This window comes from Chelonoidis abingdonii, chromosome 7, assembly GCF_003597395.2.
Source record: "Chelonoidis abingdonii isolate Lonesome George chromosome 7, CheloAbing_2.0, whole genome shotgun sequence".
NCBI classification, from domain to species: Eukaryota; Metazoa; Chordata; order Testudines; family Testudinidae; genus Chelonoidis; species Chelonoidis abingdonii.
In genome coordinates, this window is record NC_133775.1 from 60,610,388 (window position 1) to 60,635,811 (window position 25,424).

At 41.2% G+C, this 25,424-nt stretch overlaps 1 protein-coding gene across 2 annotated transcripts in view; it reads left to right on the plus strand.

Moving 5' to 3' along the window:
* Nucleotides 1-25,424, plus strand: part of COP1 (COP1 E3 ubiquitin ligase) — a 212,900-nt gene that overhangs the window by 75,547 nt on the left and 111,929 nt on the right. For both annotated transcript variants that reach the window (XM_075067916.1, XM_075067915.1), the window contains exon 12: nt 15,233-15,376. In XM_075067916.1, the coding sequence (XP_074924017.1) occupies nt 15,233-15,376 (144 nt within the window). The remainder of the gene's footprint in view (nt 1-15,232; nt 15,377-25,424) is intronic.

Consider the following 25,424-nt stretch of genomic DNA (forward strand, 5'->3'; position numbering starts at 1 on the left):
GAAGTGTTCTCTGACTGGTTTTTGAATGTTATAATTCTTGACATCTAATTTATGTCCATTTATTTTGTGTAGAGGTTTCATGGGGTGTACAGAGCAGTTTCTCCTAAGTTCTGAGAAGGTTTGAGCTGATCATTCTATTATTTTATTGTTTTCTTCATTAATAAAGCCAAATTCCAGGATGGGTCCAGTTTGGAGATTAAGGAGAAAAAATTCATAGGCAGGAGTTGTAGACCAAGCTGGATGAGCAAGCATCTCAGAAAGGTGATTAAGAAAAAGCAGAAAGCCTACAGGGAGTGGAAGATGGGAGTGATCAGCAAGGAAAGCTACCTTATAGAGGTCAGAACATGTAGGGATAAAGTGAAACAGGCCAAAAGCCATGTAGAGTTGGACCTTGCAAAAGTTGGACCTTGCAAAAAAGAGAATTAACCCAATAGCTAAAAGTTCCTATAGCCATATAAATTAAGAAGAAACCAAAGAAAAGAATGCTGGACCCGCTAAACAGCTGAGATGGAGTGGAGTTGAGGATAATGTAGGCATGGCCCAAATAATCTAAACAACTACTTTCATGCCTATGTCTTTAATGAGGCTACTGAAGGTTCAGGGATAATGGAGGATGAAAATGGGAAGAGGATATTTGAGGCGATATTACCACTCTGAATAGAAGCCAGACATCGAACAGTTAATAGACTAATCGGGGGCCTGATATCGTTCATCAAGATATTAAAGGAACTGGCAATGCAATTGCAGCCCATTAGCACAAAATGTTTTTAATGATCTGTAAACTCAGGGTTGTGTAACCATATGATTGGAGAATTGGCTAACATAGTTCCTATCTTTTAAGAAGGAGGAAAAAAAGTGATCGAGGCAACTACAACCTTAGTTTGACGATCTGTAGTATGCAAGGTCTCTGAAAAAATTTTAGAGGAGAAAGTAAAGACAGTTGAGGTCAACCAGTATTGGCAGATTAAACAGCGGTTTTACAAAGGTAGATCGTGCCAAACGTAACCTGATCTGCCTTCTTTGAGAAGTAACAGATCTTTAACAAGGACATGCAGCGGATGCTAATTTACCTCGATTTCAGTAAGGCATTATTATGGTTCCACATGAGGAATTTATTAGCAATTGGAAAAGATTGGTCAGTATGAAATTTGAACAGGTGAATAAGGAATCTGGGTTCACGGGCGAACTGCGAGTCGACTGAAGGTGAACGTCAGGCTGGAGGGACGTTACTAGTGGGTTCCTCGGGATCGGTTTGGACCAATCGTGTATTTACTCTTCTTTATTAACCTCGCCTCTTGGACACAAAGGAAGTGGGGCATGTGGCTAAATAAATGTGCGATAAGCCAAAGCTGGGAGGGTGCCATACAGAGAAGGACGGAGATACATACAGGCATCTGGATGACCTTCTAAATGGAATAAGTAAGATAGCTGGCCCAGAAGTTTAATAGGTGCTAAGAGTGCAAGGTCACTGCCATTGTAGGGATTAATCCAAGGATTTTGTTATAAACTGGACGTGCTCAGCTGGACTACCGTACAGAGAGGAGAAAGACTCGGAGTATGGTTAATCGCAGTGGATGATTCATGAACCGCCAATGTGAGTATGGCCCGGTAAAAAAGGCTGCCATAGCCGACACCGCGGTCTTTGGGATGGGCATCAGCAGATAACTGACGGTACTACTTCCATGTTACATTGATAGAGAGGATTAGTTTTTGACCCCTTTAATGTGTTTTTATACTAAGCATTTGCAACTATGTGCGTTGAACTCATCTGTGACACCATACTTGATGATCCGTTCTTACCTTCTGAAACCAGTGCGAGAGCGTCTACAGTAGGTGCTCATTACGGGATACAGAAGACCAGAACGAAGATCTGGATACACGCTCAAAAGAAGAGTAGCTCTTGATTAGTTCTGTGATTTCCATACTGCCCTATGGATCGGAACACTCGCCGTGTACTTGTACTGCAAACGTACGGACTCTCACGCTGGTGCTATGTTCTCTAGAGGTCCTAAGCACAAGAAGGCGTGAGGCGAATATATGCATCTCTACAGCACTCACTCAGAAGTAAATAAATGGTATCCAAGGAGGGAAGGAATTATTAAGCTGCAGGCAGAGTACCAATGTGGACACAAGAATAAGTGGATATAATGGCCATCAGGAAGTTAAGACTTTGAAGTTAGACTAACTTCCAACCATCTCAGAGGAGTAAGTTCTGAAGTAGTCTTTCAACGGGTAGTGGGGGGCAAAAAAGACATATTCTGGCCTTCATAGACATAAGCTGATAAGCTTCATGGAGGGGATATGGTATAATGGATTGGGTCTGTTGGACTACTAGCCAGTAAATATGCCAATGGCTGGATTGGGATGTTAGATGGGATGGAGATCTGACGTACTACATGCAGAATTCTTGTCTGGGTGTCTGGCTCCGTGAGGTCTGCCAATGCTCAGGGTTTAAACTGATCCCTGGAGGGAAAAGTTCCTTCCCGACCCCAAGAATACGGAAAGATTGGCAGAGCCCTTAGGGGTTTTTCGCTCTTCTTGTCTGGATGCATGGGAAGCATGGGTCAATTGTGGAATGCTGGAAGATTCTCTGCACCTTGAAGTCTTTAAATCATGATTTGAGGACTTCAGTGGATCACACACAGGTTTGATACAGGAGTGGGTGGGTGAGATTCTGTAGCCTGCGTTGTGCAGGAGGTCAGACTAGATGATCATAATGGTCCCTTAAAGTCTATGATTCTATGTGAAATTGATAGATGAAGCCATTAACTGATACCCTTTGCTTTATCATTTTTCTAAAACACCTTGAGATGTGTGTGGCATGTAAATTGCTGTGTCAAAAACATTCTAAATGCTGTCAAAATAAAAATCTAAGATGGCAGTCAGACTGAAGTGCTTCAAATGGCATTTCAGCATCATTCAATCAATGCTAACTAGCAGGACCCGAAGCAGCAACTCTTTCCAGTTAAATCCCTTGGCTTTTCTAGACTGCACAACTGTAGTGTATGTGCTTCTCTGAATTTTAGTACTTATGAAAGTTAGATTGATAGTACTAGTTACAACTCTGGCATTGTAGAGGCTTCTCACACAGAGCTCATTTAATGTACCTCAGTCTTTGGATCCCTCTGTTATTCCAGTCCTAGGTTTCTTCTGAGCAGAGCCTGCCAGCTGTGATGAGAACCTTGTTCGCACAACAAAAAATGTGGTAGTTAACATGCTTGGTATGAAACTTTTCAAATGCTGGATTAAAAATTATAAATTGAAATCTATTACCACAGTAATTCTCTGATTCTCAGTCTCTGCTGGGCTTCTGGATCCACTCTTTCTTTCGGGGAGCACTCTGTCCCCTCAAACTGTCACCCCAGAACACGTTCACTCTGAGTTGTGGGGGATGGGGATGTGGGACTCCCGCTCCAAAACGTGTTTCCCAAACTTGATTCATAAGGGGAAATTAATCACTCTTGGGGATTGAATTGCCACCTGTTTACAGTGTACTTTCAGGCCAAACCTGTAGTGCCTCCATAGCTGTTGGTAACCCTGTGTCTCCTGCAGAGTTGTTATTGAGAGACATGAAAGGGACTTTTTAAAAAATGATGGTGAGGTATCCAAAATATTACTGCAGACCAGATGATTTGGCATTAACTTCAAACCTTTTTCTAAAAAATCTTCTTTGTTTAACTCCTTTTTTTTTTTACTTTTATTTAAATTTTCTCAACTTATTTCCCCCTACCCCGCCTTAAATAAACCCTGTAGGAAAACCTCATTAACTTTGGATCAGTGTACTTTTGTATATCTGGCATACAAGCCTTGAGTCTGTCATCATCTGATCTTCAACATGCAAAATAATATCTTCTAGCAGTAAACTGACTTTTTATCAATGCATTTTGTGTTCAGTTGCTTGCAGAATTTAGTAGTTCCCCATAGGTTTTCTCATCATTAGTACTAATTAAGCAAGGTTCTACAGAATGCATATACAAGTAAAGCTTATGTAGTTGACTAGAGGTTCTCCAACCATAGTCTAGAGACCCAAAAAGATCCATTATGACTTTCTGCAGTGTCTGGATTTTTCTCGAGTGGGTTGTCCATTTTCTAAAAGTTGGGTCCAGTTTTTTCGTCTTAAACTAGAGAAATGTTCCTGCTTCAGAAAACTTAACTGTTGCAGCCATCATAGCTAGTTAAGAAATGATTTGTGCTGTACTAAATTACAAAGGAATAATTTCCCTTTATTCTGGTGATGATATAAACAACAGAAGTATCATTATTGGATTTGACCTCCAGAACCCATGAAATCTACTGAATCCCATTTGGTGATTTTTTTTTTTAAATGTACGTTATGGATTGGAAGCATTGCTAGAGCAACTTTTAGTAGAAATGATGGTATTGCATTATGCTTAAAAATAAAAAGATTTTCTCTTATGCAAGTTGGACTAGAATTAGGCCAGATCACACTGGGTTGACAACCTGGTACTTTTTTAAAGTTGTCGTCATCTTCTCCTAAACAAGAGAAACATAGATCTCTTATTATTCTGTTTGTGAAGATGATCTTGAAAATTTCATCAGCGTGTACCAGCCCAGTGATGTCTATCTGAGTCTGCGGAGAACCTGAAACAATAGTTTTGAATTATGAATTGCCTTTTATCTCTATGGAGTGTTATCTTAAATGACTATTTGGTGATGATTTTCATGTCTGTGTTGACTGACTATTTCATAGCCTGTAAGGAAGGAGAAGTGTAATCATAATATGAAGATCTGAACAGGCTACAGCAGGGGTTCTCAAACTGGGGGTCGGAACCCCTCAGGGGGTCGTGAGGATTTAACTTGGGGGGGTCGCAAGATGTCTGCCTCCACCCCAAGTCCCACTTTGCCTCCTGCATTTATAATGGTGTCAAATATATTTATAAATTAAAAACACTTTTAAGGGGGGGGGGGGTCGCACTCAGAGGTTTGCTGTGTGAAAGGGGTCACCAGTACAAAAGTTTGAGAACCACTGGGCTACAGAATAATGCCTTATTTTGGTGCCCCATGTGGGGGTTATTTGGGTGAGTTTTTTCCCTCCAATCTGATTGTGGAGCCAAAAAGTCAGATAAACAATGGAATTGGGAGCATGGGGATTGTGGCATCAGAGCCTTACTGAAACAGGAACCAATTCTGCGGAGCCCAGTGGGGCATCCAAACCCAAGTAACTTAGCAGAGCCCAGGGCCAGTTCAAGGGGAACCTTCACATGAAGATATCCCATGGTCACAACCCCAGCAGAGGCTGTACTGTTGGTGATATCCTGCTCATTACCAGATGGTGGAAGAAGTGGCAGGTTGGCACTTCCCTCCCAACCCCCCAGCAGAGTACTGCTTTACTCTAGTAGTGAGTGTGAGGCCAAGTGTCTTGCCCTTTGGCTCTAATGGCTGCTGCTTCTCCGTTTGCTGGAGACTGCCTCCTATAGCATCATTTTCCTGTCTCAAAACTATCCACAAGTCCAGCCATGGTAAACCAAAGGCTAACAAACTAGTGAAGAGAAGTCTACTGAAAGATTTTGCTTTCTCTGGTGTCTGCTGACAAAATCAGTTTACCTTATGCTCTCTGAGTAGAGCTTACTGTTGCCTACCCAAGATATAGCCACCTCAACAGGGTCGTCTCTTAGGACTAGGTAGTCAGGATCCAGGTACCAGATCCAAGAATCCTTCTACATCAGCCTGGGAGATTCTGCAGCTCATAAAATTTATCTCTTGCACAGACACAGTGCAGTGGGTCTTCATTGCATGAGACTTCTCCAGTTATTGCTCCTATCTACTTGGGATTGCCAGGAAAAGTGAATTATTCCCTTCTCCCTTGAAATCTTCAAAATGGTGTTTTAACAGCAAAAATCCTGGCCCTGGCCACAGAGAAACCACTGACAGATCTTTCTTCATTGAGGGTGACTACATATACTTTGTTTTGGATAGGAGCCTTTTGTGGGAGCACTTACTTCACAGGCCAAACAGTCTTCATCAGAGAAGGAAATTGGTTACACGTGAGTTGCATGAGCAGCATAATATGCAGTCTTGTCACTCACTTGACATTCAGATCTGCTTTTCTGCAGAGTAACAATCATGTATTTTTAAAGCATACGCATCAGGAGGGCCTCTGGAGTCACATACTCAGTGTGGAATCCCTTAGAATCCTCCCATGGTCAGAACAGAAGAAACTGAGTAATCGAATTACATCTAGGACAAAATCACCTGAGTCGACTGGCTGATCTGCCAAACCCTCTGTAGGGGAGTGGAAACTAAATCAGAGAATTGGAGACCTGATATTCAGGGAACAGGGACTCCACAGGTTGATTTTGCTTCAAGCATCAGGAAACTAAATTGTTTTCCATCAAGCTCTTAGGACAAAATGGCGTTGAGGACAGAAGCATTCATTCAAGTGGTCCAGCTGCCTGATAGATATTTTCCAACCTTTCTTTCTGCTGGCTTAAGTGGCTGAGTAAATATTGGGGGACAATGCTAATATCCTCAGAGCTTCCTACTAGTTGCCTATTACCACCTTGAAATGTCAACTACGTGGATGCTGCCAGAATCCAGACATTCAAGCTAGCGGCATGGAACTTTGAAAGTTTAACAGGTTTAACTTTGGGTAGTCTTACCAGCTAGCAGTCTACTTAAGTACAGGAAGAAACTTACTTCTAAGGATTACTACATGATATGGGATGTCTTTATATGGTCCTTCTCATGGAAGCAATGGCAAGAAAGTGCCAGTGAAACTCTCAATTTTCTACTGCAGGTCTATTAAATAGACCTAAGCATCTGTTCTCTTCATGTACAGGGGTGTCCATGAGACTACAATTTGGAGGTAGAGATTACTAGGAATTGCCAAATGAGAAGGGGAGGAAGGGATAGGAGAGAAGCTAGAGTATTTTACAGAATCCAGTGACCAAAGGTGGAGGAAGAAACATCTGTTTTCTGGTGACCGGTGGGTGAGTATACAGACAACGAGGTTGTGGCTTTACAGATTGAGAGGATAGATAGGAGCTAATCCCACATGACAGAGGAGGTTTATTGATTTTGTGGGATATGCTCTATTTCATGAAGGAAATTTTTGTTAGTCATTCTATAGATTTCCATAATCGTTGTTTTGTTCTATCTAGAGTGTCATTTTAGAGCAGTGGTGTGCAACCTGCAGCCTGCGGGGTGCATGCAACCCATCAGGGTAAGGTGATTGCGGGCTACCAGACATTTTGCAGACATTGAACGTCTGCAGGCACAGCCCCCTGCAGCTCACAGTGGCCGTGTTTCATTGTTATTGGCCAATGGGAGCTACGGGAAGCCGCAGGTTACCTACCACTGTTTTAGAGGCTCTGTGACTCCTATGACCTGAACAGAGGGCAAATTGGGCAGTTTATGCTAATTCCTAGTAAAATCTATCTCCAAATTAATGGATTCTTAGAGACAAATGCATGACAGTCTGTTAAGTGAAGGTCCCTTCCCTCTTTTGTATGTTGTTTGTTTGCCTGTTAATTTCTAGTCTTCTAAACTCTGTCTGATTAGTACTCTTCTTGGTGTTGAATCCTTGAAAACTTCTCCTGGAATTGTGGTGCAATTCATCCAATTATACATTGGGGAAATCTGTCCAAATTTTTCCAGCACAACTCTATCCAAGACCATTGTATGTATCTGATCAGGATTAATCTCCACTTTGGAGGGCAATGGCTTCCATCATTGAGAAGATTCATTTACAGGCAAGAAAAAAAAACTGTCTTGTTTACTTAGTCTTGAATGATTCTTTTTAATAGGTCATTTGAACCACAATTCCCAGAATGCTTGTGAAACTGACATTTTGGAATAAAGGAATGTAATGCAGCTATCTCTTGCCAAATTTGGGGCTTGTGGTGAGCTGCTTATAGAGTGATGGGTTATAGCCTATTTATTAAAAAGTATGGTTTACTGTGCAATTGACACAGTTCATACATTATAGTTCCTTAACTTTTTTTAGCTAAGTGGTTACTTACACGAGAGCTATAAGTGAGCAGCCTATACAAATGAATGGTTTAGAGATATTTAGTAGCAACCGCTGAATTATAGTCTAAATTGTCTGACAAACACTTCTTCGGTTTGAGCTAAAGTTTAATTTTGCGTGGATTATGGGTATCATACTAGCAGTTAAGTTTGAGAAGTGGTTTCTATAAAAAAAAGAAATACCTTGTTTTCTGCTAGTCATAATTTTAGCAAAAACAATCCTTTCAGAGTGACATTTTATATGCTTTGTCTCAGTAACTTTTATTTTTTGTATGACAAATGTAGATAGACTTTAGAATGCAAACAATGATCCTTTAAATTGTGGCTTTGCATTCATGAATATGGCTTTGTTTTAAAACTTGCAACTCTGTATGTCAGTATACACTTCAAGTCATAATAGGGTCCCTTCCAGTTCTATGATTCAACTTGCAGGTGGGGCCATATGGCAGAATTGTGGGGAGGACCTTGTAGTCTGTCATATATATAGTGGGTGGAAGGTTTTGTGGTTGTTGGGGATGCTACTTCATTTGAACTCATTCAAGGTCCAAATCTGCATTTCTTGGACACTTGAACATTTCACTGAGTTCAGAGGGAACACTGGGAGAGCAGAATTGGACTATTGGTTATGATTCCAAATTGTTATTGGCATCATATCTTACTCTTACTTACCTGATTTGTGTTTTGTAATCCTGTACTACACTATGCAAGTCAGTGTAGAGAAGAAAAAAATTAGCTAGAATTTCTTAACAATAGAGTAATGACCTAGTACTACTTACTGTAGGTCCATTCACCAAAATTTTTCTCCATGGTTATCTGAAATGTGTGTGGCTCTGAAGGCATATAAGAACTTACCACAAAGAAATACTAGTTAGCCCACTAAGTAGCTATTACAGAGTAAATAGAAATCATCCTCTGTTTATGTTGTTTGTTGCTCTGTAATTTTAAATTTAAAAGTGGAATAAATGAAGGAAAACACAAAATGGACACCATTTTACTGAAATTACTGAAAGGCAAGCTGTGTAAAAATAAGAGAATTCCCTCTTCTTTTCCTTCTCTCTTCTCTCTATAGTTCAGCAAGGCTTTTCCTTGAGAATAAGTGCAATCAATTTTTTGCATTGTGTTAAAAACTAAATTGGGAGTGAGTTCTAGGATTCCCGCAAGGCATACATAAATGGCATTTAGTCTGGATGTAAGGGCTAACAGTGCTCTTGGCCAGAAAAGAAGGAAAGTGGTTGGAAGGGGCAGGAATGAAAGGAAGATGGGAAATGAGTCAAAGGTATTTTTTCAACTTTAAAAGTGCCTTAGGTGGGCAGGATAGGGGAAAGACTGGACTTATGCTGCTTTTGAATGCCTTGTTGATACATGTTGAAAGCTTTAAACATTTTCTAAAAAAAGGAAAACACTTTTTTTAACCTTTAGAAATTCAGGTTTTTGTGTGTGTTTTTTTTCTTCAGAAGTAAACAGCTGTAGAATGTCATAATTGTATAGTACCTAGCATAATTGGGGGTATGACTTGGTTGGCCTCTAGGCACTACAAATGTTATGTAACAATAATATAACAGAGTAGAGATTTACCTATTTATACTGAGTGAATTTGTGCTGTGGTGCAGAGAGCCTCTATAAGAGACTCCTACACTACTCAGGCTCCGTGTACGGGTTGCCAAAAGGTGAAGTGGGCAGAACAGCAGTGTATCTTGCATGCACTGCAGAAGACGTACCTTTTCCCTGCAATATTGTGGACTCTTACTTGTCATGGGGTGGGACTGTCTTGTGTGGGATTTGATTTGATTTTTCTGCCTTTGGAACCATTTGGCTTCTGTGTTGCTAGGGGGTTCTGAGTATTCCATCTTTGGGATGACTTCTGTTTGTAATTCACAAGCCAGCTTTCCTTGGTTTATGGAATCACAAGTCTCATCTGATATTTTTATATTGTTTTTGATTGATGTAGTCATAATGCCAACAAAGCACAGACAAAAAATAACAATGGTGCTTCCTTAGAAGAACATGACAATACTTGTATGGTGCCACAAGGGCCTAGATGGAGATGCTCCCTTGCACTTCATTCTCCACCGTGTTTTCCCTTATCAATTACAGTGCTAGAAGCTATCAACTTGGCGGTCTTAGGAAGCAGTTAATGCATCTGATGCAGCTCTTCAGTCACTTCTTACCATTACCAATATTTTTGAAGGCTCGTTTGATTCTTTTGACGTTAAATTTGACTTTTAACTAATCTCCCAGATTGAAATTTAGTTGGAAACAATAAAGAAACTTCTACGTAAGGAGAACATATTGATTTAGGAATGGAAGAATAGCGCTAGGTTGCTAACCAATGTCTTAATTAGAGATAATCCCTTGGAAAAATAAGGAATTTAGAAAACTTCAGAAAGCGTCTAATATTCACATATTGAGTCTGCCCTTGACATTATAGGAGGAGAGCCTTGCTGTCATTAAATTCTTTGCTAGACTTTGATCCTTTCCCTCAAACATCAAAAAAAAAACTCGATACCCAAAACAGGTTCTATATCTAAATCTTCAGAAAAATCTTTTGGCCAAGTTTTTTGTTTTGTGTGGGTTTTTTAAAGAGGTTTTAAAGTTAGGCTCCTTATTCCCTAATTTAACTTTAGGAACTAATTTTTGACAATCTTGGCTGTAGTGTTTATATCATTCTGTCACGGAGAGCAAGAGTGTCAGTTAGTCTGAAAAAATAATGAAGGGGTGGTGGGGAGAAGGAAGATTTCCAGGCATATCTAAAGCTACCCATACTGCTATGCTCCTGTTCTCTTCCCTGCCAAGCTTAGTTTGATTCATTTTAAAGCATTCTGGGGTTTTGTTTTGTTTTTTACTTGGATGATTTGGGGCTGGGAGGGATCTATTTGGCTTCCCACTGCAATAGATTCTTCTCTTCTACCCTCTCTCGTGCTACTGAGGCACTGCACTTTACTGGTGCTTTTTGTGGCTATAGTTGCTCATAAATGAGATTGTTTCCTTTTCTGCATTTCAGCTAGTGACTATGCATCGGTTTCATCCTGAACATGTCCATTCAACATGAACATTAGCTATCTTATCTGTTCAATGGCCTGTGAGAAATGAGTTTGATCTGTCCAATTCCCAACGAACAGATGTTCCAAGTGACAGCACCTCCACAATCTGCATGAAATGGCAGTTTCAGTAGGGAAGCCAGTGAAATGAGTGGGTATGAAGCCCAAATTACCTGCTCATCTCTAGAGGTGGTTCTTTCAGGCTAAGGTTGAAGTGTATTAGTGGGGTATGTGGAACAAGACTGCGGTCTCCCTGCCCTTTCTGTATCTGGTCTGGTGATATATAGAGGATTTCAGTCTCCAGGGCTGTCAATCCAGTTCCTTGCACCAGCATTAAAGTCACTTAAAATTTGGCTTGGTAAACGTCTATTTTTCTATCATTATAAAAAGACCCAACAGGCTGTAGGGCAGTGTTGATTGATGGACTTGTGGCTCTCAGAGCACCTGAGGTAAGCATTCATCAGCTGTATCACATGGTCTGTTGTCTTACTGCTTAATCACTTGCCTGATGTCCTTCTGACATAGTACTGTTTGTTACTGACTGCTTGATTACATCTTTCCATTGTTCAATCAGATTATTTCAGCTGTAGAAATACATTTTATATGTGCAATCGAAACATGACCCCCTCAAAGATTAATCCTATGTTGGCTTAAAAACGGTATGCAAGAACCGTGTTATAGCTCCTGTGATTTTTCCTATAGATAAACTATGCATGAGTGAGAATTTATATTAAAACAAAACATACTTCAAATACTTGTGGAAAGGTAGACTTTCAAGCTAGTTAGACACAAATTACTTTGTGTATTATATCACACAGCCCAAGCAAACTTTTTTTTTTTTTAGAACCACAAATTAAACTTAAAAGCAGCAAAGAAGCCTGTGGCACCTTATAGACTAACAGACGTCCTCATTATCTCTAGCTTGCTTGTGTATATATATACACCTGCCCCTGGAAATTTCCACTACATGCATCTGACGAAGTGGGTATTCACCCGCAAAAGCTGATGCTCCAAAACATCTGTTAGTCTATAAAGTGCCACAGGATTCTTTGCTGCTTTATGGATCCAGACTAACACGGCTGCCCCCCTGATAAATTAAACTTAGTTAGATGTGTACTGGTGTTTATGCTATCGACTGTTCTGAGCAAAAAGCATTGAAATAATTGTCACTGTGCCAGTGTGGTGTCTGTCATAGTCAGGACTGGTGGGGGAAGTGGAGCTTTGCAAATGCTCTCGAAGGTTATTTTGCTTGATGGTAAATAATCAATTTGATTAGAATGCTGAGCTTGTACTTCATTTTATTTTTCATTGTGCCATCAAACTCAGTTTTTCACAGTACGACTGTAATAACTGCAAATAGCTACTGTTGTGTATATACTATGGATGGAGAATTCAAGCCAAGATGCTGCTATATGCTTTAATAAAGGGGGGGGTGTAAATGTTTCCCATCCCTCCCAGCAGATGAACATCTGTGTGGATGGTAGTTTGCTTCTGCATTGGTTTTCTCCTGCAGTGTCTTTGAAGGTCAGAGGTCTGAGAATCAGTTTCATTGCTTTATGCTCAAGCTCTTTATTTAAAAAAAAAAATGGTTTTTAATGGTACATTAATTTTTAGACCTTGAACTACTGATTTTGTTGGCCAAGGTATGCCTTTAAGAAGGAAAAAATATATAGCATGGGAGTAATGCTAGTCAAAGTTTGTATAGCTAACAGTAACAAAATCTCTTCAGGTAGGACAGGATTTTCAGTTTTAATAACCTGGCCCTTCACAGGACATAGTAATATTTCTCCTTCAGCAGCAGAAGGCTGAAGGTATAAATGGAATCCAAGTAGATAAATAGCTGCCATCAGTTTAGCTATGCTGTACTAGAATCCACAAGGCAACGAACAGTAGCTGAGACAGCAGTTCAATTAAGATTGTGGTACAAATAAATCCATTGCAATGTTATACAGGTTTCTGGTTGTAAACCTCGTTCTTGGGGCAGAGAGAGTTGACGTGTCAGTGCAATGCTGAACCGCTTTGACATAGTGTTCTGCAAAAAGCAGCTTGGCTAGCTTGGCTTCTACAAAAAGAACCAGTCCTGAGAAATCATCTTGCCCTGTCCTGTTTTCACCTAAAAACAATGTCAGACCCTAGTCACTAATCTTGCTTGTCAACCATTAATCTGCCTCTGAAAGTGCTGTCATGCTTTCCCAGCCCACGTAGCTGGAGGAGGAGGGTTCCTCTGGGGTCAGGTGCCACCAAGGAGGTCCACCCTGGTGGAATGCCTGTATTGGCCACACCCCTCCTTTCTGCTGCTTCCAGCTGTGGCCAAGCAGCCTCTGCTGCTCCTATGAGCAGATTGTTCTATAGGGGTGTGTGTGTGTGTGTGTGTGTGTGTGTTTTTTCCCTGCCCATCCTCCCAGCTCAGGGAGGGTGTTCTCTTGGGGTCTGGGACACCCAAGGCTTAAGGTTCCCTCTGAAGTCGGGGAAAAGGCTATGGGACGGGCCCTGGCTGGGTCTTGCCACTCTATCCTGATATCTCTGGCTGATCAGGCTCCATTTTTATGGAACTGTTTGTTGTGGGGGTCTTTCAATAGCAATGGGGAAGAAAAACACTTTAAAAAGTAGGAAACTAATGTAAATCCACACAAATTGGTAGAGTAGGAAGCAAGTGTAAACTACAACTGATGATGTGAAGTTTGATAGTGTGTTCCCTTTTAAGTTTATGGCTCTACAGTTTCAAAGATTGAGTGTAAACTGGTACTCTGTCATCCTGAATCTGCATGCAAAGTGCCAAGGACCTCTGGTGCTGCTTAAGGTTCCACCAAGTAGCACTAATTTTTAAAACAAGACTAGTCAGATTCCCCTGTGGGCAGCAAGAAACTATAGTTGTATTAAAGTGAAAACTGATCAATATGTTGTCATTTTACTTTGCTACCATTCAGAAAGTAGAGCATAGTATTAAACGGAAAGTTCCAAGAAACAGTAAGTGATGCTATTGTAACGCTTCAGAGCAACTGCATAGTTGTGCACTGAATTCTGCTCACTGGGGAGGAGAGCCCAAAATGAGGCAGCTGGGGTGGTAGTGGAAAAGTACTATGACATCAGCGGAGAGCCTATGGGGAGTGATACCACTGTCAATCATAGCAGCAGGGAGACTCTAGGTCTGCAGGGGGAGTTTTCCTTCTTTCAGATAAGCGTAAAAAGCTCCATGTTTCCATCCTACTAGTCTGTGAGAAATCCCTGCATCTTCCCCTTCTCTCCTCCCCACAGTAGTTTAGCGAGGGTGGTGCTCAGCTTTTCACAAGGGAGTTGCCTCTGGATAGTAGTTGTAGTTTCTCTGATTAAGTGTCTGGTACACTTTTTTCAAGGCCTTTCAGTATACTAACTTGATGATGATGCTCACTGTTCATAACCCACTCTCCCTTTTTTCCCTTCAGAGGTGTTTTATGTTTGATCAGAGAGCTTTCTGGCTTAAGGGTTAACCTCATTATAAAGTGACTGCTTTTTCTTCCATCTCCTCTCACATCTGTTACAAACATGCCTAGCAGTTCAAGACAGAAAATGCCTTGGTTCATGAGAACAGCCCTAGACAGAAAGCATGTTGTGTATTTGGCTTTTATAGTTTTGATAATATATTTTTAATTTTCTTGTTGCTCAGGGAGTTTGGATTTCCCAGAGTTAATGCAAAGCAAATTAGTATGCATGGTAAAGACCTCAAAACTACCACACTAAAGGGGACAATGGGTGGAACAGAATCAATTGGCAATATTCTGTGGCATATTATTCATACACCATGCTGTCAAATTTTTCTTACTACCTTCCCAGTTTGAGCTCTCAGCTTTGTCATTTGGTTGCATCGTAATGTGGACAGTAGAATTGAACTGAAAAACTTTTCATATGTCTGAACAAAGGTACCGTCTGCAGGAGGAATATTGTGCAGCCACAAAAGTCCATTTTCAGTAAATCGTTTGGATGGGGGCTTGCATATCATGATCTCTTGATGCAGCTGTGCCAAGGAATAGGAGCTCCATGCTGTTTTAGTCCATTTGAAGCAACTGACTTATCCTGGCATAGATAGAATATTAAATATTTTTCTAACTTCACTTTTTAGGAGAATTGTAATCAAGTACCAAACCCTGATTATCATTCAGGCTGTAAAATGTCCTGTTCATAAGTGAATGTGTTTTATGTAGCCCTTGATTTCTGCTTTTGCTCCTCAGTATCGAATTCGACCGGGACTGTGACTATTTTGCTATTGCCGGGGTGACGAAGAAGATTAAAGTCTACGAGTATGGCACTGTCATTCAGGACGCAGTGGACATTCATTACCCTGAGAATGAAATGACCTGTAATTCCAAAATCAGGTATGCATTGCCTTTGCTTTGAGTCACAACATGCTATGTTTTAATTAGTATCCCTTACACACAATAAATAGAGCATCACTTTCTTTATCCTTTGCACTGTGCTGGTGAAGGAGAGATGGAAAAGTTATATTAGAGCTTTATTTGTATTCAAAGTTGTGGTAGGCAGTTCAGGCACGGTCTCAGTTCACATAAAATTACATGGACTGCAATGTCTGATCCTCACATCCAGACATTGTATTTAAAAATACCCAAAGATTTATTGCCATGGCTAGTGGAAAATGGGCATGTGGTGCAATTGAATGATTAGCTTTTTCTTGAGAGAGCTGTATTCAACAAAAAAACCTACTCTGTAAAAAGAGTTTATAAACAGCATGGTCCAGATTCCAGATGAAGGAATTGATGCGGGCTGAGGAGGATATATGTAGCTGGAAAGGAGAGGAAAAGCAGTGTGGTTTAGGGAGGAGGGTTCAGAATAAAGATATTGCACAGTGGGCATCACTGTGGTTCAGGGGTTGGGAAGGATAGGAGTATGATTTAATTGGCACCATATTTGTTCCAGAGCCTGTAACCATTGTTCAAATCCCATTTCATTTGAGGAAGTGGGATGTCAGAGGCTGTTTGGCTCTTCAGATTCTCTATGAAAAGAGGCTTAGTGAAGGAAATATTAATGGCAGCATCTCTTCATAATGACAGAAATACTATGTGGATTACTCAGTGCTCTGACCCACTGCTTCTACAAGTGCTGAAACCATTGTTACTGCAGAGGCTCATTATGGTTAGTGTGAAGGATGATCTCTCACCAGCCACCCACTGAAAGATTCCCTCTCAGCTGAAGACTAGATGATCATAATGGTCCCTTCTGACCTTAAAGTCTATGAAGAAAAGACCTCCCTCTCCATTGGTATGGAGTGGCAGTAGCCATTCTAGGGAGTGAATGCTAGTGGAAGAATTGCACTGATATATAATGAATTTGTCATAGGGGGTGTTTATCTCATGCTGTGATTTTTCAAGGAAGGGATTAACAAAGAGTTCATTAGAGAGAGGCAGAAATAGTAGAGGGGTGAGGAGGGTCTCTGAGATTAAGAGGAAGCTTGTGTTATCTCTCTCCCAAATTTAACCTGTTCTAGAGGGGAAGTTCCTGGAACTTAGACCAGAAAGAAATGAGGAACTGGGAAATTGTCCTGCTTATGCAGAAGGACTTGCCTTCTTACAGGAACCCTATTAAACTAGGTACAGTTCATTTTTTTTGTCTCGACTTAAGCAGCACGTGCTTTATCGTTCTACTTTTTCTTTTTCAGCAGATTGAGGAAGACCCTCAATTATTCTTTATTTTACCATTTGTAGTGTAATTGTATTCTTTCCAAACATTCATTTTTGTTAAAAGTGACCTGCTGAGCCACAGGTGGGGAGGAATAGCTGTGGATGACAATACACTGGAAGTGACAATTAATTTAAAGAGCTTTAAAGTGCTTAAAGTCTCCCCTGTACCCCCTGGCTAGGAACCTTGCCTACTCAATTCCCCTCCATTGTCCCTTATGCCCCCATCCCACTGAGATATACCTAGTTCTTGGTGTGATATCCCCCCCCCCCCATACACACACACACACATTTTCTATGGACTTGTTAACATCTACATGAGGGAGATCCCATTTTGGTGGTCATCGTAAGATCTGCCAGAGCAGAACATCCTTCCTGGACTCCTAATGCCTCAACTCAACTCAATTTAATTGTTTGTGCTTGTTTGCTTACTAACATGCACTAAAAAGCCCAGGGAAATTCCCAAACTGTTGGAGTTTTGGTTGAAAATGTTTCCATGGAATCCAGTTAACACCTTAAAATTATATTTTAATACAAAAATTCTAACCCTTTAAAAAACGTTCATTAAAGTCTGGGGGTGGGGGGGGAATTGGAAGGATCAAACCAATTCATTACAGTAGTATAAATCTTCATCTGTCGGTCGCCTTACTGAACTTATTCTGACTGCCCAGTCTATATTTTTATCTTCTAAAATTAACAAAAACACATGCAAAACTAGAAATATCAAATTTAATTATAAAATCCCATTGTCTATCCATGGGAACAGTTTCCAGGAGGACACTAACTACAGTGTTACAACAGAAAGCTATGGATGTTACACAATACAAATTTTCGCCTACAACATCACACTATGTAATCAGTACACTTCATAATAGTAAACAGATCAGTCAATCCAGTTCTATTCAGACAAATATTCTTCTACTGCAACATATTGTATTACTACGAGAAAACATACAGAATTCTGACAGAATGAGACTATATTCCTTTCAAAACCCAGTGTTTGCTAGGTTGTACAAGAAGGCACTCTCTGATCCAAATACTAGTGGTATTAAAAACACAGGTTATGGCAAAGGGGAGCAACATGCTGGTGAAGTGTTCAAGGGGTGATGTTTGAGCCTATCATGGTTATACTATGTCTTTTCTATCTTTAACTACTGTGATATTCTTTACAGATATCACTAAAACCAATCTTTTGAGAGAAATCAGCATTGATTGGTCTAGAACCTCTAGCACTGAAGTTTTATATTTTAAACCCAACTATTTTAAATGTTCATTGGCTTGCCATTTTCTCCCCCTAAGGAAATCAATTGTTTCCACCTTCCTAGGTGGGCAGTATAAATTGGTAGATGATTGAAGGATTATAGAACTATGGGGAACTGGTTAATTCCATAAACTGTTTCTTACCAGGCTTTAAAACATAATGATTTTCTAAATGTATGGAGTTTTCATAAGGACAATAACTTTTTTTTTTTTTTGGTGGGAATGTTAGCGTAATGTCACTGAAACTCAGTTTCAACCAATTTGTTTGGGAATCTAGCAGTGGATTACGTGCTCTTATTGCACTTGAAGCAGAACGAGAGCTTTAAAGTGTATTTGTTTTTTCTGTTCCTCTGAGACTACTTCCAGACTGAACTCGCTACTTCTAAATTTGATGTTCTAACCCTGACAATCTTCTCAGTAGAAGGTCATTGTTTGCTCTTGCTTCTCTGCCAGCCTCCAGTTAGGAGAGAGCCACAATATCACATTTAGGGATGTCAACTTTGTGTTTGAAATGAGACGCTTTTCACAGCTTCAAGATTTTTCCTTTTCCCTCGTATGCTATATTTATATATGTGTGTGTACACTCAGAGCTGTGACCAAATTAAAATTTAAAGTAAAGTTCCCTGGCACTCGGTAACCGTGGATGGGAGAGCAAGGAAATGAAATAAAGGGACCTTCTCCTGTTTCCCCCCTTTCTCCTAAACAAATGCATTTGTCAATCAGCAGCTCCTTAACTCATCCAGTCCCTCCAGCATGGGGGTGCTATTAGTTTTGATAGATGATGTTTGGTGATCATTGACCAAATGCACTCTTGGTGTGCCCATTAACTATGCCATCACTCGCTCTTACACTGTGGCACAGATAATAAATTGCTATTCTAAATTGTTTGGCTTGGAGGAACATTGATGTAGTGAAGACCACATTTGTTTTGTTTGATAAGATATTATCCAAAAACATCCATATTTAATAAAAACCTAAATAAGTGGAACCTGCTTTACAATAAGCTCTGATTTAATGCATCTTCATAATTTAAGTAGAGAGAACGATTGTCCAAACCCAGGTTCTGATTTGCCAGTTGGGTCTGTTTTAGATGTCACAACCATACACCAACTGTAATGCTGTGTGGTTGGGACCTCACCAAAATGAGCAGGAAATCTGTCTTATGTTAAAAAAGAATTCTGCTGAAGTTCTTAAAACCAGGATGAGGGCAACTGGTGGCATTATCTTTGTTGCTACTATTTTCTTTCTAGGAACTATATTTTGTAGTGGAAAAGCTATGTTACAGAATGTTCTCATCCCCAAATTGTTTTTAGACATTTATGTATATATGTGTATAAGTGAGCCATACTCTAATACAGGGGTTCTCACAACAAAAATTTTTGTGGCCTCAGAGTGCGGCCACCAACTCTTGCCAGTGGCCACTCTGACAATTTTTCATAACACTCTTAATTAACTTCAGGAAAAACAAATATGCACATATACGTGTCCAAATCATTGTAGTTTATTTATGTAGGGTTTGTTTCAAACTCAGTATTAAAAATAAAGTACAGTTCTTTGTTCTTTACTGGACTCAAACAGAATAGAAACAAAAATAAGGTCCTTTGCATGCTTTTTGTCTTTTGTTGTTGTTGCTTCTTTTCCTTGTTTTGGTTGCTTTTTTAAAGACTTGCTAGCTAGTAAGTCTGCTGTTGTGAAAAGTGACATTTATATGTTAATATCGTTTTTCACAGAAACAGACTTGCTAGCTAGCTGGGAGGCAGTCAAAAGTGATATTAACAAACATACAAATATCATTTTTTCACAGCAAGCTGTGGGACAAATTAAGCCATGGATGGGGAGGTGGGTAGAGAGGCAGCAGGGGCCAGGGGGGATGCGGCATGGCCAGCGCCTTGGGTCCTGTTGGGGGCCTCCCATCATGCGGCAAGTTCATACAATTTAAACCACTCACCGTTTACGATCAGTGTCATGCCATTTACATTCTGAAATCCACCTTCCTGGACTTCCTTGCAGCAAACTCTCCTGCCAGGTGCATATGGTCTTGCTACCCTCAGTGGATTTTTTTTAAATGTAATTACATAGTTGCAACACTGAGAGCCCATGTTTTGGGAACTGGGTGGCTCTTGGAGGGCCTATATGTGCCATGGTGGTGGGGGACCCCAGGACTCTCCAGCATGGAGGACAGACTCTAAGAGCTGTTTTTTTGGGGGGCTGGGAGGCGAGGCAGAAAATCAGATGGATGGACGGCCACAATCCTGGGGGTAGGTGAAGAGAGCAGAGTTGTGGGACCCCAGGTCCTGGTACTACCCGGAAGGGGACCCCTAGGTTGGAGAGCCGAAAGGCAAGGAGGACCCTGAGGTAGGAGGATGATAAGGGCTGGCCCTGGCCTGGAGGTGGCCTTGGAGGACCCCACCCAGTGCTGGGAGAGGAGAGGTGTCGGGCACTGAGGGGACATCAGGGCTGGGCGACAGGTGAAGGATGATGTAGACTACTGGCTGGCACTCACCTGTGCAAGGGACGAGGGGGGGCCCCCCTCTGTAGTGGAGGGTCCTGCTGGAAAAGGGAAGGGTCTGTCGGAGGCGGAAGGGTAGGGTCAGCCTGCCCTGGCACTAGTGGTTGGGAGGGCGCTAGGACCTTGCGGCGGCAGGCGATGCTGGGAGCCAGTGGAGTGGGCTGGGACTGGGTCGCTCGCTGCTGCAGAGCCTGAGCCTGGGGGGCTGCTGGCAAGAAAAAGAAAAATGCCTCTGAGTGTGGGGCACAGGCCCAACCCCTGCTGTCGCACCAGGCCCCCTGCTAGTCCCCTGGGCTGTCCTGTCCCCCACCGCTTCCCACTGAAGCGCAGTGCCTGAGGCAGTTTTCCCAGCCCATCCTATGGATGGGACAGCTCTGGCAACGGGCAGGGTGTGGTGAGGCTAGGGCCAGAGCCCAAAGGCCCGCGGATGGAGCCTGTGACCAGAGGAGGCAGCGCGGGCCAAAAGTGATTGGGGGGGAGTGGTGAGTCTGAAGTTGCCCCCAGAAAGGTCGGGAACTCTCACTGGTTGCCTACTCTTGTGGTGTTTCTGGCTTGGGGAGGGGGCTGGCTCTGCTATTTGCCCCCCAATCGCTGCCTAGGAGGTGGTGTCTGCAAGAAAGGCCCCTGATGGCAGCATTTAAGGAATGGTGCTCTAATATCACCAAGTGGAACATAGTGGTGTCTTCGCAGGTAGTTGAAGACAATTGACAGTTTTTCCAGTTATATGTGAACAACTTACTAATACACATACATGCTAGAGAGGCGTATTGGTGTGGCAGAATAAAGTTACAAAATGGTCAGTGAGATGCAATTTGCAGTTCCAATGAAAATTCTTATAGTGAAATTGTCTGAGGATGAGTTTATTAAAGTTTCTCTGTACATTCCATTCCTTTTCTTCACATAACACCAGACTGCACTTCTGCATGGTTCATTTTCCTTTTCTGAATTTAACATTCTAGGAAATGTATCCTAAATTGACCTATGAACATTGTCCAAAGCATTCATGCCCCCCGCCCTCCGCTCCCAGAAAGGCTGCTACTGTTGACTGCTTTCTGAACAGTGGCTGTGACAGGCATTTATGGAAGCAGGCATGTGACTGCATTTGTGAGGGCTTATGTCTGGCCAAGAGCAAGTCTGGTGTCCTAGAGCAGCTGTGGAAAGGGAAGCCCTTTCCCAGTGTGAGGCTGGCACCATCCCAGCCCTGCTCTGCTGAGTGCCAGCTGGGTGCTTGTTGAAAGATTCTGCTTCACTTGGGGTAATTCATTGTAAATCTTTTTGGAGCAGGGCCCTTAAACCAGCTGTATCTACCTCTCACCCCTTTCTCCCACCTGCTTCCTAAATGCATTCTTGCCCATATGGGCTTTTTGATCTCTTTGTTAACAATAAGGAGGAAATAAGCATTTGCATTTTTTTGTTAAATTTGCACGGCTCCCCCCAGAAGTACTAAATGCTTCCAGGAAAAACAGATGATGACATAAACCCTTATAAAAATCCCATTTACAGATTCATAGCCTCGGTACAAGGAACAAATCCTGGCATTGTATAGTAACTATAAACAGCACTCTGTGATCTAATTATGATTTGCAATATCCCTATCTATGACAGGTGATAATCTCTCTTTCTCCTTGGTGCAGAGGGAGACGGGAAAGAGGGAGAGAAAGGGATGAACAGGTAGCTAATGCTAGCGCTGCTTCTGTGATTTATTCAGGAGACAGAATTGTTGCTTTTCTGTAGGTTGAGAGAAATGTGAAGATCTAGTGTTCAACAAAAAGAGAAATTAGTCTCATGGCTGCCTGATCCAGAGTAAGCAGCATACCAAATGTGGGTAGGAAAACACTTATGAAATACATCTTTAATATTCTGTATGTTCACCGCAGTGTGTGTTTGCTGCAGCAGCACTCTGTGATTCAGTGAAAGCAAAAAACACAAGAATAGGTTACTTTTTGTTTTTAAAATTATTCCTAGGATGTGTGTTTTATTTTTCAGTGTCCATAAATCACATGTATGGCTGTTTCATCCTAATCACAGTTGATTTGTTCATTACTGTCAGGTTTTGAAAGGGCAGTAAACTCTCACTATTTCTAAGCACCAAAATAAAGTTAAGCTAAAATTCTCAACCTCGATTCTCAACTCACTGAGTCCACGTGAACTCTCTGCTTTGCTGTTGGAGCCCTTTAGAAAATAATCACCTTGGAACCTCACACACTGCGATGAGACACAGAATGTTTGGACCAAATGTGATGTGAGGATTTGTAGCATTGAAATCCCCTCGCTTTCACTTACTGAAGTAATCCTATCAGAGTTGTCTCCCCTTCTGTCTTGTCATACTGTTTTTTCTCCAAAACCATTTGTCTGCTATCTTAGCTAGGGTTTAGGTAAAGAGTTAAAATGTATTTAAAATTATTTTAATAGTAATTTTAGTTCTATGCCACTGCAGCATTCGGTCATGCTGTCATTTGCGTTGTCTTTCAGAAGCCAGTCGTACAGCTGAAATGTTTGAGCATGTAAGGCCTCTACCTGGAATTCAGTTCATGTACTTACCACACAGAACTTCTCTCTCTTTCACTTTGCACACTGTGTGAGTAGTCCCCATTCAGGTGTGTAAAGTGAAGCCAGTGCACGTGTCTTTCAAAGATCGGACTCTCAAGCTATATCTACATGGCCCACAGTTTGAACTATGGGGATGTGAATTACAGTAGGAGCTAATGTGCGGGGCTGTTAAATCTCCCATGTGGATGCTGTGGGCATGAACAAAAAGGTGTATATAGTTTGTATTAAGGTAGTCCTGTTTAAAGAAGACTAAACTGCCGGCCATGTAGACAAGCCCTACAGTGCAGATCTGATGCCCAATTCATGAAAGCAGGCTAGCAGTTGACAACTAGTTCTCTTCAGATGCACCTTGTGTGAGGTTGTTTTGGCTAGTTAATTTCCCAAGAATGGAGCTCTGTGCTGATAGTACTCACAGGAAAAAAGGCTATCAATAAATACAGTAGCACAAATAGTAAGGACATATGAACATGGTAGTGTGACTATTTCTAGATTTAAAAAGGAAGCTTTAAGAATGAAGAAAGCTCTCAACAAACCTGGAGGAAGAGTTGTTCTATTAGTCTGTATCCTTAGAGTATGCCGTTTCATAAAAGTTAGTCTAATGATAAGCTATACAAAACCTTATGCATTGTACTGTTTAATGGAACATTCCAGGATGTTTAAGATCTAAAGCAGGGGTAGGCAACCTATGGCACGCCTGCCGAAGGCGGCATATGAGCTGATTTTCAGTGGCACTCACACTGCCCAGGTCTTGGCCACCGGTCCGCGGGACTTTGCATTTTAATTTTAAATGAAGCTTCTTAAACGTATTTAAAACCTTATTTATTTTACATACAACAATGGTTTAGTACTATATTATAGACTTCTAGAAAGAGACCTTCTGAAAACGTTAAAATGTATTACTGGCACACACAACCTTAAATTAGAGTGAATAAATTAAGACTCGGCACAGCACATCCGAAAGGTTGACGACCCCTGATCTAAAGGAAGCTTGGTGATGGTGAGGGGAGAATTAAGTCAGGAAGATGAAGAAAATTATTTGTTTTTATCTAATTATGACCCTTTTAAAAAAATTTTAAGGATTGTGTTTAAAGACTTATTACATGAAACTAAAAACAATGTTGTGGGCTGGAGTGAAACTGACAAGAACCATGTCAGTCTCCCTCTGCAACTAGGAGGGAGGAAAGCAGATTTTTATTCGCCTACCAGCAGGAGGCGGCAAAAAGTAGAACCCTTGAGCAGGGACCTGGGGTGGCCCCTAGGATGACCTAGAGGAAGCCCAACACTTTTTGTCTTTCTCCAGGACTTAGATTGGAAGAAAAGAATTACTGGTGGTCTTTGCCCAAGTTCTGCTCACTAGTTATATAGATATAACTTGCAGCTCACAATAGATCATGCAGAGCTTTCATAATATGGTTGTCCTTCTTCTCCTTTCTTGCATGATTTGATTATCAGTGAAATAATTAATGCTGACATTTTAAATTGTTGTGCTTCAGGGCACAAGTCACTCATATCTGTTGGAGGTTTGGAAGGAATATTCCCTTTGGGTAGATTATTCTGTACATTCCTACTATAAGGTTTCTTGAATGTTTTTCTGAAGCAGTTGGTACTTACCACTATCAGAAACAGGATATTGGACTAGATAATTTTAATTTGCTGTAGTATGGCAATTTCTTTGTTTACATGGTTGGCCTTAAACTTCAGAGTTAAGTTGTTTTTTTAAATGAACGAGGACAGTTCTCTTCACTGTTGTTTCAGACTGTTTGCTGATTCAGGCAGCTATCACTGCATCATTCACATTTTTAAAATCCTTTGCAACTATAAGGACCAGAGGCATACGTGTTTTCTAATTAAAAGCTTACTACTGTTCTGAAGATATAGTTTAGTTTCACTCTTTCTTAGCAGCTGGTGTTGAAGAGTGGCTTGAATTCTTGCCTGGGCATTACCTCTAACAGTAGTACTCTACATCTTAGTTCAGTGTTCTGGCTGCTAAGGCTTGAAAAATCTATATATGAAGGGGGTGGTACAAATGAATGAAGAGGTGGAGGTGAGGGTGTTAACAGGGATGCAGAGGTGGGTGGAAAGAGTGAGATTGATGGGATAGATTAGAAATGAGGTTCTGCATGGGGGAGGGAAATAAGTGGAAGAGATAATACAAGGGTTGAGGTATGATAGAGAAGGAAATGGACACTGAGAACAATGCAGAAAATTGCAGGTTAGCAAACATTTTTAAAGGTGTTAAACCTTGTGTGTATTGTGACAGACCCAGACCAGTGGGGTGCAGGAGTCTGGTAGAGGGCAAATATACTGGTCACCGGATGAGTAGTTTTCTGTTCCCTGAGTGACCAGAGCAGGGGCTGCACTAGAGTAATCAGGAACCTGCTAGAACCAATTAAGGCAGACAGGCTGATTAGA